Here is a 13,284-nt window from a genome sequence, read left to right as displayed (position 1 = left end):
GTAATCTGGCGTTGTGGACAGCGTCAGGTCAGGTCTGGGTGCCTGCTCAGCGAAAGGCAGGAAGTGGTGAAGGCAGCGTGACCTCCCACACGTTACACTTCACCAATGAGAGTCCTCGCTGCCAGGTGAAAAGAGAGCCGCTGGCTGTCTCTGCATGTGTCGGAGGAAGCATGTGGTAGACTTCAGGGTTCCCTTGTACCGACCAGTAGGGGGAACATGCACGCAAGAACCAGGTAGGGGAGGGGGGAATTGGCATAACGACTAAATTGGGATGGGGAGAAAAGCATAGAAAATCAGGCAGAGAAAAAGAGGATAAAAAAAAAGATTAGATTAGAATCAGTAGATTAGATTCTTATATCTGTATATCCGTATGTTGTGTATGTCATAAATGTCATTATGAATTGAAAATGAGCTAATGTCGGACCAGTAACACGTAGCGAGAGAGAGAGAGCGAGAGAGCCCCCCCCCTCACCTGCATGCGTAGTAGTGCACCGCACAGTACAGGCCCTGACGCCCCGCCCACGCACAGTACAGGCCCTGAAGCCCCGCCCAGACATTGGTCGCTGCGGCTCTGCAGATTTACCCTATTGGTCACATGCGGAGACACGTTGTGGGCGTCTTTATGTTTACTCTAGTCTAGACTGTCATGGCGGCGCCCACTAAGTCGAGTTTTTACACATGGAGATATTCTCACTATTTCTCTTTTGTCGAGCACAAAGAAAAGAACACTTTATTTAAATGTAAATTGTGTCTCGGCTCAAAGATCCTATCTACTGCCCAAAACAGCAATTAAAATCTGTTGAAGCACCTGGAGAAACAGCATGCTTCAATGAAGCTAGTAGCTGAGTCTAACATTAAAGAACCGGACTCATCCGACTCATACAAAAATGGAAAATTAGCTAAAGAAAAGGTTTGAGGGGCTGGACTACATCTCGACCACCGCAGACATTTGGTCCGTCCTCGGGATAACATCTCACTGGATAAACCCCACTACTTTACAATGCCAGAAAGCTGCATTGGCCTGTAAAAGGATAAAGGGTAGGCACACGTACGATGTCATTGCTGGTGAGATTGACCACATTCAAGCGATTTAAATAATGTTGTTTTTGTTTTTTAAGTAACTAAAATGTTACTTTTCACAGTAACACATTACTTCTTGGTGTAAGTAATCAGTAAAATAACTGAGTTCATTTTTAAATGAAGTAACTAGTAATGGTAACTAGTTACTATTTTTCAGTAACTAGCACAACATTGCTGAGAGGGAACTGGTATTCTAGCTACACAGGTCAAATTAAATGGCCATGCATCATCATACAGATGTGTTTTGATGATTTGATGAGTGCGTGGCCATTATTTCATTGGACTGCGTAGCTACAGAGAGAATGCGTGCAGATCTTAGACCATTAGCGTAGAGTTGGTAACATTTAGCTGGAGCTTTTCACAGACATGTTGCTTCTGACCCATAATGCAATTCACTTAACTCTGGTCATCATGTGACCCGTTCACAATAAAACAGCAAATAATGACACAACATTTTAACTGAAATATATGACTTTGGTGTATTGTAGATACATTTATAACCAATGTTATTTTTTATATTATATTTCAATCATGTTCTAACAGCTTTATAAGTAAGGGATAATGTATAGCTACGAGGTCATTGTCGCAAAATAATTGACCGACACAGAGTTTAAAATACCGAGCTGCCTCGGCGAGGTGTTTTAAACGTCAGTGAAGGTCAATTATTTTGCGACAATGATCGAGTATAGCTATACATTATCCCGCTTATTACATGGCTAACTTACTAACAATATACCTAATTCATTTTACATCGACTCGCAACACTGGTTCTGGCTCCGCTGAGTGCTCGTCGCTCCGCCCCCCAGCAGCTTCCCCGGCAGCCGGTGTGTCTGATTGCACTGATGTCAGTGGGCTTGATTGCGAACAGCTGCGCACAGCGGTCATTATTGTCCCACAGCGGTCATTATTGTGTAATATCGGACCTCTGACGCGCGCTATTGACCAATCACAAGCAAGCATTTCGGCGAATGTGAAAACGCCATGTAATAAATTCAAATAATTATTTATTTATGTACAGTATAACAGAAACATGAAATACATCTATCAAGAAAATATATCCCAGCTTCTGAGACAGCTACAGGTATCTGTCTTCTTGTCTGACTCTGGAGAAGACGGTGATAGTATAAAACTGAGTTCTTTGGATTGATATGATGAGCCAGCTGGACAGATATTCAGGAGACGAAGGTGAAGTCAATCGATGGTCTTTATTGACAGGAACACACAGAACGAGGAACAGTCCTGGAGACCACAGCCCTCCATGGGGGCTGCAAGGCTCCAGAATGATGACACAACCATGCTTTTATACTATGTGGGTTCCAAATTTTGCGAGCCACTGGTTAATAAATAGATGATCAGACAGGCTTGGTCGTATATTTTCATTTTCATTTCATTTCAAACCTTTATTTATACTCGTGAAAGCACTGAGGTTTCCCTCATTTACAGTGATGACGAGTTAACAAAGGACACAAATATCATAACAGTTAATAATTACAATGAATTACAATTACTACAATGATGGATTAAAAACAATTACATGATTCAGTACATAGGTCAAGTGCAATGCCTTTAAACTCCATGAATGACGGGAATGTTCCGAGCTTTAGAGTCTTTTGCAGGGTATTCCATGTGTATGGAGCATCGTAGGAGAAGGCAGATTTTCCAAGCTCAGACCGAACTCGAGGCACCCTGAGCACAAGCCAATCATTCGATCGAGTTTGGTAGGTGACAGCACTCCAGACCAACAAAGATGTAATATAAGGTGGAAGTTTGCCAATAATTGCTTTGTAGATAAAAAGATACCCATGATAACTACGTCGCAACGAGAGAGATGGCCAGCCTACCCTCTCATACAAAAGACAATAGTGAGTATCATATTTGTCACCCGTAATAAATATTAGAGCGGAGTGGTAGGCAGAATCCAAAGGCCTTAATGTAGACGCAGACGCATGCCTGTAAATGACATCACCATAGTCCAATATTGACAAAAAAACAGCCTGTATAATTCTTTTCCTACAGAACATAGGAAAACTAGCGCGGTTACGGTACAAGAAACCAATCTTTTGCCGTAATTTTGTAGCTAGGTTATCTATATGGAATTTAAAAGAAAGTTTATCATCCAGCCATATACCAAGATATTTATACTCACTAACTCTTTCAATATACAAACCATTTGCTGTTGTTAGGTGCAGTGTTGGGACTAACGCGTTACAAAGTAACGCGTTACAGAAACGAAGTAACTTTTTGCCGCAACTAGTACTCTAACGCATTACTTTTGAAATTCAGTAACGCTACTTACGTTACTGAATGGTTCGTTACTGCGTTATTTGCGTTATATACGGCGTAGATTGATAGCGAGCGGTAGTGATTATTATTATTATTATTATTATCCTCATATCCTGTCTTCCTGGCTGCGGGGAACGCTATGCTGGGGGCGTGTTTTGTTTACTATTCCTGAGATTCCTGACTGATAATGGCAGCGCCCAGGCAGAGCACTCGCGTATTTCTCTTTTGTCGAGCGAAAAGAAAATAACGTTTTAGTTATGTCATTTGTGTTTTGGCTCAAAGATACTGGAGTCTAACGTTAACTACGAGGACTGTCACTCATCCAAATCCAATCCACTCGCGTAGAATGATACGAGGCGACACACAGCAAATGGGACGGAACACTTTTTTCAACTACTTGGAGAGAGAATATACAGTACAACATGGAAATGAAACAAAGAAAATGTTTAAGGGGCTGCTGGACTAACTTTACATCTCGACAGACACTGGTGAGTGCAGTGATGTGAATGTAAATGAATGGAAACTCAAGTTCATCAACGCATTTTGACTACAAATCTGCCAGGGAATCTCATCAATACTAATCAAACAATATAAATATAGTCCTTTCATGCACAATTGATATCCTAACTATTCTAACGTTGCAATGCACGATTGATATCTTAAACAACGTTGCGAGACTGTTATAATGAAACGCTCCGGCGACAGATATCAAGGCTTTTCCTCAAGCACTTATTTTCAACCTAGAACCTAGACGTGCATGCGCTCAACCTAAACGTGCATGCGCGCAACCTCCCCGAGCAATTAGGCACGGTGCATTTCTTATTACGTCGGGACATTTGTGTTTGTGATTTGTGTTTGTATCTAGACGGTGACCACATTGCTTAGCAGAGTTCAGTGATGTGAATGGAAACTGTCAAGTTGATCAACCGATTTTGAGTATCTGTATCTGGCTGCATGGGAGCAATTTTTTTCATCTTCAAGTAACTAAATAGTTACTTTTCACAGTAACGCATTACTTTTGGGTGTAAGTAACTAGTAACGTAACGGAGTTACTTTTGAAATGAGTAACTAGTAAAGTAACTGAGTTACTATTTTTCAGTAACTAGCACAACACTGGTTAGGTGTAGCATGTCATAATCTATAACCCTGGCTCTAGAAAACATCATAGACTTGGTTTTACTAGCATTAAGCACTAACTTGAGCTTAGCTAGAGCATTTTGGAGAGTGTCAAACGCAAGCTGCAGGTTCACAATAGCTTCCTGAACAGTATCCGCAATGCAGTAGACAACTGTATCATCCGCATAAAGATGAGCCTGACAACCTGCTAGTGCTGAAAGACTAGAAACAATATCATTAATATAGATTGTAAAGAGGACCGGCCCCAATACCGAACCCTGTGGTACACCCTTAGACAATGGCAGGAAATCAGATTGAAAGTTACCTGAATTCACAGATTGACACCTTGAAGATAAATAGTCCTAAAACCAAGCACAAGCGGCTTTATCCAGGCCAATGCTAGCTAGACTATTCAAAAGCAAGTGATGGTCTACTGTATCAAATGCCTTTGAGAGGTCTACAAAGAGAACTGCACAATGCTTCCCATTGTCCAGGGCTGAAATAATGTCATTAGTGACCAAAGTAACAGCTGTAATAGTACTATGATTTGCTCTGAAACCTGATTGGTGAGTACTTAGCACTGAGCAACTTGAGAAAAAGGTTTTTAATTGGTTGTTTACCAAGGTCTCCAGTGCTTTGGCTAGGCATGATAGTTTGGAGATAGGAGATAGGACGATAGTTATCCATCTTATCCCTATCCCCCCCTTTATGCAAGGGGAGCACCTTGGCAGATTTCCACACTTGCGGGACTATGCCAGATGCAATAGAAAGGTTAAAGATGTGTGACAATGGCTCACAAATGACAGGGGCTGCCAGTTTTATAAAAAAATAGTCTAAATTGTCCACACCAGTAGAACACTTAGGGTCTATGGATTGCAAGATATTGAGAGTTTCACTAGATGAAAATGGCTGGAAGGAAAATGTAGGTACACACGAGGCATGATCGAAGATTGGGCTAGGGTCAGAGTCAACATCCAGTGGAGCCAGCCCAGTAGACAACCTGTCAAATAAGGACCCAGCCTCAATGAAGTGTTTATTGAAAGCAAGACAAATTTCCTGAGGATCCGAGATTTTACAATCAGCCACATTAATACACAATGGCAATGTAGCAGGGTTATTTTTTGACAGGTTTACTGCACCCCAGAATTTAGCTGGGTTAGAGTAGGAATTCGAGACTAAGTCTAAAAAGTAATCAGATTTAGCCTTCCTCACAGCTGCAGTAGTTCTATTTCTAAGTTGTCTGAAGGAAAGCCAGTCTTGCGTATCCCCAGTGCGTCTAGCACGTGACCACGCAGAGTTCCGCTCAGAAAATAATGCTGACAGCTCACTTGAGAACCACGGTGCCACCCTATCCTTAATCCTAGTCCTTTTATAAGGAGCATGTTTATCTACAAAGCAATTAAATGTCTTTATAAAAGAATCCAGTGCAGTTTGCACATTATCAGACCCTGCTAAACATAGACTATTATTAGTAGCAATGTCCTCCAAAAAGGTTTGGGGGTTAAAGATTTTAAGATTTCTCCTTTGAACAATACGCGGTCTTGATTTCAGCAGCTTTGTGGATCTAACACAGACCGTAGGACAATGATCACTAATGCCTAAATCAAAAACACCACTAGCAGAGATCCTGTCACATCTGTTAGAAAATATCAAGTCAATGAGAGTGGATTTAGCATGATCTTTAGGGTTTGGTCTAGTGCTCTCAGTAATCAACTGAGTAAGGCAGAGGTTACCACTCACCTCCTTCAGGTAACTAGAAGCAGCATTTCGCCAGTCCAAGTTAAAATCACCCAGCACTAGCATCTCTGAATTAGAATATAATGACAGTATATCCATAATTTTATCAGTAGCACTAGCCTCAGCTTTGGGAGGCCTATAGACACCAATCAAAACTAAAGAGTTACAAGGCCCCAAATCAACCTTCAGCACAAGTAATTCGAAACACTTTGGAACTGTGATGGTATTCAATACTGAAACAGACAAACAGGATTTTACATACATTGCAACACCACCCCCTCTGCCAGCTCTGTCGCTTCTATATAAATTATAGTGCTGTAAAGCTGCAGATGAGTCATTGTCAGATTTTTTAACCAGGTTTCCGATAAAACCAGAACATCAGGATCAGCCTGAGATACTAAAATGTTCAGATGGTCTAACTTATGTTGTTGAAGGAGGCTTCGTATGTTTAAATGGATTAGGCCAAGCCCTTTCCTATCCTTGAAGGCAGATGGGCTGTTCAGACTAACTGTGGCAGAGACTGTATCATTAGGTACAGAGGTTATGGGAACAGAAACCCATAATATATGGTAGTAGTCTAAGGATGAATCTGGTTTGCTCCTCATAGTATAAACCTGGCCTGTGCCTGGATACAGCCATGCATTAGGTCACACAGGTCACACAGGTCAATGTATTCTGGGTTCCTGCCTGGGTGCCTCCTGGCACATTCCAGGGACCCATGTACTGAGAGGAGCTGGATATAAAATATTAGACTTTAATGAACTGAATATATCTATCAACGGTAAGAAGAACATTTCATCATAATGATAACGTGTTCCTTTTTTAACTATTCACAGCCGTTACCCCCAGTGGAGTCAGATAGAAAGGAAAGGACGTTAGATCTGGGAGGGGCTCTGATGTACTGACCTTAGATCTGGGAGGGGCTCTGATGTACTGACCTTAGATCTGGGAGGGGCTCTGATGTACTGACCTTAGATCTGGGAGGGGCTCTGATGTACTGACCTTAGATCTGGGAGGGGCTCTGATGTACTGACCTTAGATCTGGGAGGGGCTCTGATGTACTGACCTTAGATCTGGGAGGGGCTCTGATGTACTGACCTTAGATTTGGGAGGGGCTCGGATGTACCACCTGCAGTCGATAGCTTCGGTGGGCAGGGCGGGACTGTCCCTGGCAATCTGCAGGGACTCCGCGAAACCGTCTGGACCGCTCAGCTCAAAGTCACAGACTGATGGGGAGAAGCATTGTTTACAGTCAGCGGTTGCTTTGTTCAGATGTAGCAAGACAACATTCTGTCCATTTCTTCCTTAAAGGAACACACCGGCATTATGAGAAATTAGCTTACCATCTTCTCCAGAGTCAGACGAGAAGATAGATACCAGTTTCCTCTCTTTGCATTCAGTAGAAAGCTATCCAGCTGCATGCTAGCCTAGCTCAGCACAAATGAATGGAAGCGAATACGGACCAGCTATCTGTTGGCCAAAAACACCTCTCCCAGAGTTTTAACCTAGGCTAGTGGTCCGTATCTGCTTCCATTGATTTGTGCTAAGCTAGGATAATTTGCATCTGGATAGCTTTCTACTGAACGCAAAGAGAGGAAATTGGTATCTATCTTCTTGTCTGACTCTGGAGAAGACGGTAAGGTTACTTTAATGAAACACACTCTGTGTGGCTCACTGGTTAGAGACACATGACACGAGCACTGACCAGCCCCATCTCACTTAACATGTAAATAAAGTACTATTTCAAAACGAACTAGTAACTAGCTCCATTCAAAACAAGTAACTAGCTCCATTCAAAACAAGCAACTAGCTCCATGCAAAACAAGTAACTACCCCCATTCAAAACAAGTAACTACCCCCATTCAAAACAAGTAACTACCCCCATTCAAAACAAGTAACTACCCCATTCAAAACAAGTAACTAGCTCCATTCAAAACAAGTAACTAGCGCCATTCAAAACAAGTAACTACCCCCATTCAAAACAGGTAACTACCCCCATTCAAAACAAGTAACTACCCCCATTCAAAGCAAGTAACTACCCCCATTCAAAACAAGTAACTACCCCCATTCAAAACAAGTAGCCCCATTCAAAAAAGCAACTAGCTCCATGCAAAACAAGTAACTACCCCCATTCAAAACAAGTAACTACCCCCATTCAAAACAAGTAACTACCCCCATTCAAAACAAGTAACTACCCCCATTCAAAACAAGTAACTACCCACATTCAAAACAAGCAACTACCCCCATTCAAAACAAGCAACTACACCCATTCAAAACAAGTAACTATACACCCATTCAAAATGGTAAATGGTAAATGGCTGCTTTTTTATATAGCGCTTTTATCCAAAGCGCTTTACAATTTTGTTACTCACATTTTACCCATTCACTCACACATTCACACACCGACGGCAGAGGCAACCATGCAAGGTGCCAACCTGCTCATCGGGAGCAATTAGGGGTTAAGTGTCTTGCTATCTTGGTATCCCAGTCACAACAGTACAGAGTGTGGTATCCCAGTCACAGCAGTACATACTACAGAGTGTGGTATCCCAGTCACAACAGTACAGAGTGTGGTATCCCAGTCACAGCAGTACATAGTGTGGTATCCCAGTCACAGCAGTACATACTACAGAGTGTGGTATCCCAGTCACAGCAGTACAGAGTGTGGTATCCCAGTCACAGCAGTACAGAGTGTGGTATCCCAGTCACATCAGTACATACTAGGGGTGTAACGATGCATCGATTAATCTAAATGCATCGATTCTAATGTGACGATTCAACTGCATCGATTTGAAAATGTTAGAATCGATTATAATCTGAATTAATCGGCATTAAAACAATCAAATCGAATTGTGGTCAAATGAAGAGATTTCGTGATGCATTGAATCGTTGCCTGTATAATCGTAATCGAAATTAATCGTTGTGAGGTCGCATCGTTACACCCCTAGTACATACTACAAAGTGTGGTATCCTAGTCACACCAGTAGGCTACATAGTGTGGTATCCCAGTCACAACAGTACATACTACAAAGTGTGGTATCCCAGTCACACCAGTAGGCTACAGAATGTGGTATCCCAGTCACATCAGTACATACTGCACCACTACGTACAAGGCAGAGGTGGAAGTGCTCCCAGATGTCTGAACTCAGGATCTGAAAGCAAAGAATCACAACATCAGACATGTTAAAGATGGCCTCCAGATGTATTTTATACTTAAAGCTGCTATAGATAACATTCATAAAGGTTAACTCTTTCTCTGCCACGCTGGGAACGGGATATGACTACATGTGCTGCCACGCATTAAACCAATGGAGTCGCTCACCTTGTTGACAGTGCTATAACTATATATATATATATATATATATATATATATATATATATATATATATATATATATATATATATATATATATATATATATATATAACTATGGATGCAATACTATGTCCCATTTGACATCGAGTATCTATCGTTCAAGATGTGAAAAAGGAATAATTTTTCCATCCATACATTCCCGTTTTATACCGTGGTGAATATAAGTATGGTTTTAGAGCGGTTTAGGGTAATTCCTGGGAGGCTAGTAATAGCCCGCGAATGCATATTATACTTAATCCATTGGCATTTCATATGATCGGTATATTATGTTCCATCATGAATGCATGAAAGGGGGCGGGTCGTTTCTGATGAATTGATTGTCAATTATGGCATTTGTTAGTACAACAGCATACACTGATCAGGGCGATGGCTATGAAAGCAAGGCACAATCAAGCTGAAATTGACGTTAAATTGCTCTTACCTGTGGCCGGTGAGATTCCAAAAAGAATATTCCAATTATTTGATTGCCATCTGGTAGACCGTAAGTCCATTTGGGCCACGACATAACCCACCACAGCATAATGAATCGGGGGTCCCGAAAACTATTCAATGCGATAAAGCCCTCGGTCCAGGCTACTAGAAAAGTCCGCCCGAGGAATTTTATCGACGCACAGCCACATACACAGAGTCTCAAAGGGAGTGCAACATCGGCCGCATACCACCAGGCAGCGGTATTGGACTTTTGCAATCTCAGACTCATTCCCTATGGTTACACAGGCTCCCTGGATGGATAACGATTGGAAATAGCGAATAAAAGAAATAACGATCAAATAACGTATATATGTGGTAGGCGTTCAACGATTGGCGGACAAACACGTATTAAATCGGTGTTGGCAGGAAATGGGTTAAAGGTGCTATAGATAACATTTCTAAGTAGAGTAATCATTACAAAAAATATATATATTGATTAATGAATTCATCATTTAACATTTGTTTGCAGGTCCAAAATCAAGGTTGTTGTTTACATGTTATGTATCCCCTCACTACTTCCAATTTCTCTACATGGAATTCACCCGATTGGATAAATTACATGCTGGTGCTCTAGTGTGACATCTAGTGGCTGAATGTTATCTCTTAATTTAAATATTTTATGTTTAATTTTTAAATTATATGTATTCTTTACTTGCCTTGTGGATACTGGTAGCTTGTTCCAGTTGAATATGACTGTATAGTGTGTGGACTTTTAACTATTTGTCCTACAGGTCTATTTTCAATAGAATCTAATATCACATGTATATCACCTGTGTGTACTGGATATCACTATCTGTCTAATTAGATCTTGATTTGTGTATACGCTGGTGTAGACCGTAGAGACAGTCTGTGTCTTTAAAATTGTATTGGGATCACAAATCTCTTTTCTTTTTTTCTGTGCTAAGTCTTAACCCTTTCACTACCACATTACATAAGGTTAACCCTTTCACTACCACACTACAGACGGTTAACCAGGGTTAAGGACAGTCTGAAGGAGAGCCATCTGTGCTCCAGTGGAGGCTGCTGACCAAATTTTTAGGTGAAGCACAAATTATTATATTATATTATATATTAAATAATATTTTTAAAACATCCCCCACTGTGTGTCAGTGGTCAGTGGACACAGATGAAAACATATTAACATTAGGTGACAGCGGACCTGACCAGATGAAAACATATTAGGTGACAGCGCACCTGACCAGATGAAATCATATTAGGTGACAGCGCACCTGACCAGATGAAATCATATTAGGTGACAGCGCACCTGACCAGATCAAAACATATTAGTTGACAGCGCACCTGATCAGATCAAAACATTTTAGGTGACAGCGCACCTGACCAGGGCCCCGTTCCCCGTACCTGGATAACTGAGTTAGCCGGATAACTTTCGGTCAAGTCTGACTTAAGCCGGACTTTCCCATTCCCCGAAGCTGGATTGTCTAAATCACCATGACAACAGATCAAAAAGTTTGAGCCTGGTCGAGAGCAGGGTTAAGTTCAAGTTAGCCGGATGAACATGGCCACGCCCCCGCAAAGAAGTGACAGCTCGTTTCCTGAAATTATTCCCACAGTCTAGGATCTGCATTATACCATTCTGAATTACGTTTTTGTGCTCCATTCTTCCAGAGGGGGCTTTTGAAATGTAAAATAGACCCAAAATGCTGATACTAAATTCACTTTGTCCTAAATAATGCACGTTATATATACCGTGGCGCTCGCTAGGTGCGATGTACACATTATGTGGTTATTTTAACAACGCGCAGCATTGCAAATGTGAATCCCGCGGGGATATCCTTAATGATTGAAACCTATCGCTCGTTTGGCTCTGATTCCTTTCATATTCTCCGCTGTGGATGAGGAGCGAGGAAGGAGAGGAGCGCCTGGATTTTGTTTCATTCAAGCATAAAATTGAAGTGTCTATGCGTGGATTGTGGATTTTGTGTGATATTGTAACTGGGATTAAAATGTCTGATGAGATGCGCTGTTTGACGGATTTGAGAAATTGAATGAGCCGTTGACGTCACATTAATGCATTTGAGAATAAAGAGATAAAACGTCATTCAAAAGAAAGAATATTCTAAACACGGGTCTCTCGTTCATTAATGTATAAACAATGAATTTATCCCATCTGGCACAGTGGCGCAGCGGTAGTGCTCAATCCTGGCAACCGGGCGACCGGTGTTTGAAACCCCATGTTTCCAATATAATTTTTTGGAATATAATATTAATTATTATACGCAAAAGTAGCCTAGTTTTAAGTTAAAATATTATAAATCTACATGCATTGAGGATGTCATTCTTTATATAGCTCTCAACGTGCACCAAATTGAATTATTCCTACATTGCAAAAAGAAGGAAAAGACTAGGAGAAGTGGGATTCGAACCCGGGCCGCCTGTGTGAAAGTCAAAAGCAGATACCGTTACACCACAGGGCAGATAAGTAAAAGATCCACCATACATCAATCAATGGGTAAGAGAGCCGTATCCTTATTCATAACAGTTTAACTAATTATTTTCGCTAGCAAGATCTCATTTGATTATCCATTCCATAAACCTACTGCGAGCAGGCAAGTTTAAAGAAATATAATCTGATTGATTGGGGTAATGAGGGACTTAAAATTAGCCTATAGATAACGCATTTAACTTGTCGGCGAGGCGATTGAGCCGTATTGCAATCTGTCAATAAAGTTTTAAATCAATTAATCAATCAATGCCGTTAGAGAATCAGGATCTCTGCTATCGATACGTGCTGGCTTTTCAACTGAAGCGGCCGCGCGCACTTATCCTGGGTCTCAAGTCTGAATCGAGTTAACGAGACTGAATCCACCTTCGAGGAACAGGAAAATCCCGGCTTCAAACATCGGGTTAACTGAATCTGGATAATGGGACTCTTGATCGACTTAGTTGAACCAGGTACGGGGAATAGGGCCCAGATCAAAACATATTAGGTGAAGGTGACAAGGAAGCCACAGACTCATACCCCCCCGACACTCAACTAACCGCCTCGGACAGTCCTTCATACCAGTGGCCATCAGGTTCCACAACAGTGGGCAGCGACTGCTGCCAGACATCGACCTAGAACTAATAGGAACCCAAGTAGGACAATAACACTACCTTATGCATACTGCACCTTATGTGGATACTGTGATACTGTGAATAATGAATAATGTATATTTCAGTTAGTTAGATAGTAAATTATATTGACCTATTTGTTTACACTGC

At 41.4% G+C, this 13,284-nt stretch overlaps 1 protein-coding gene across 1 annotated transcript in view; it reads right to left on the bottom strand.

Annotated features, from left to right (window-relative positions):
• Positions 1 to 13,284, bottom strand: part of LOC311239327 (neuropilin and tolloid-like protein 1) — a gene marked incomplete at its 5' end in the record, with an annotated part of 105,015 nt that overhangs the window by 22,312 nt on the left and 69,419 nt on the right. The window contains 2 exons of the mRNA XM_084327633.1: positions 7,315 to 7,442; positions 9,327 to 9,368. Of these exons, the coding sequence (XP_084183759.1) occupies positions 7,315 to 7,442; positions 9,327 to 9,368 (170 nt within the window). The remainder of the gene's footprint in view (positions 1 to 7,314; positions 7,443 to 9,326; positions 9,369 to 13,284) is intronic.

The sequence above is a fragment of the Notolepis coatsorum genome (assembly GCF_963971535.1).
Source record: "Notolepis coatsorum genome assembly, chromosome: 13".
NCBI lineage: Eukaryota > Metazoa > Chordata > Actinopteri > Aulopiformes > Paralepididae > Notolepis > Notolepis coatsorum.
This window is presented reverse-complemented; position numbering and strand designations above follow the sequence as displayed.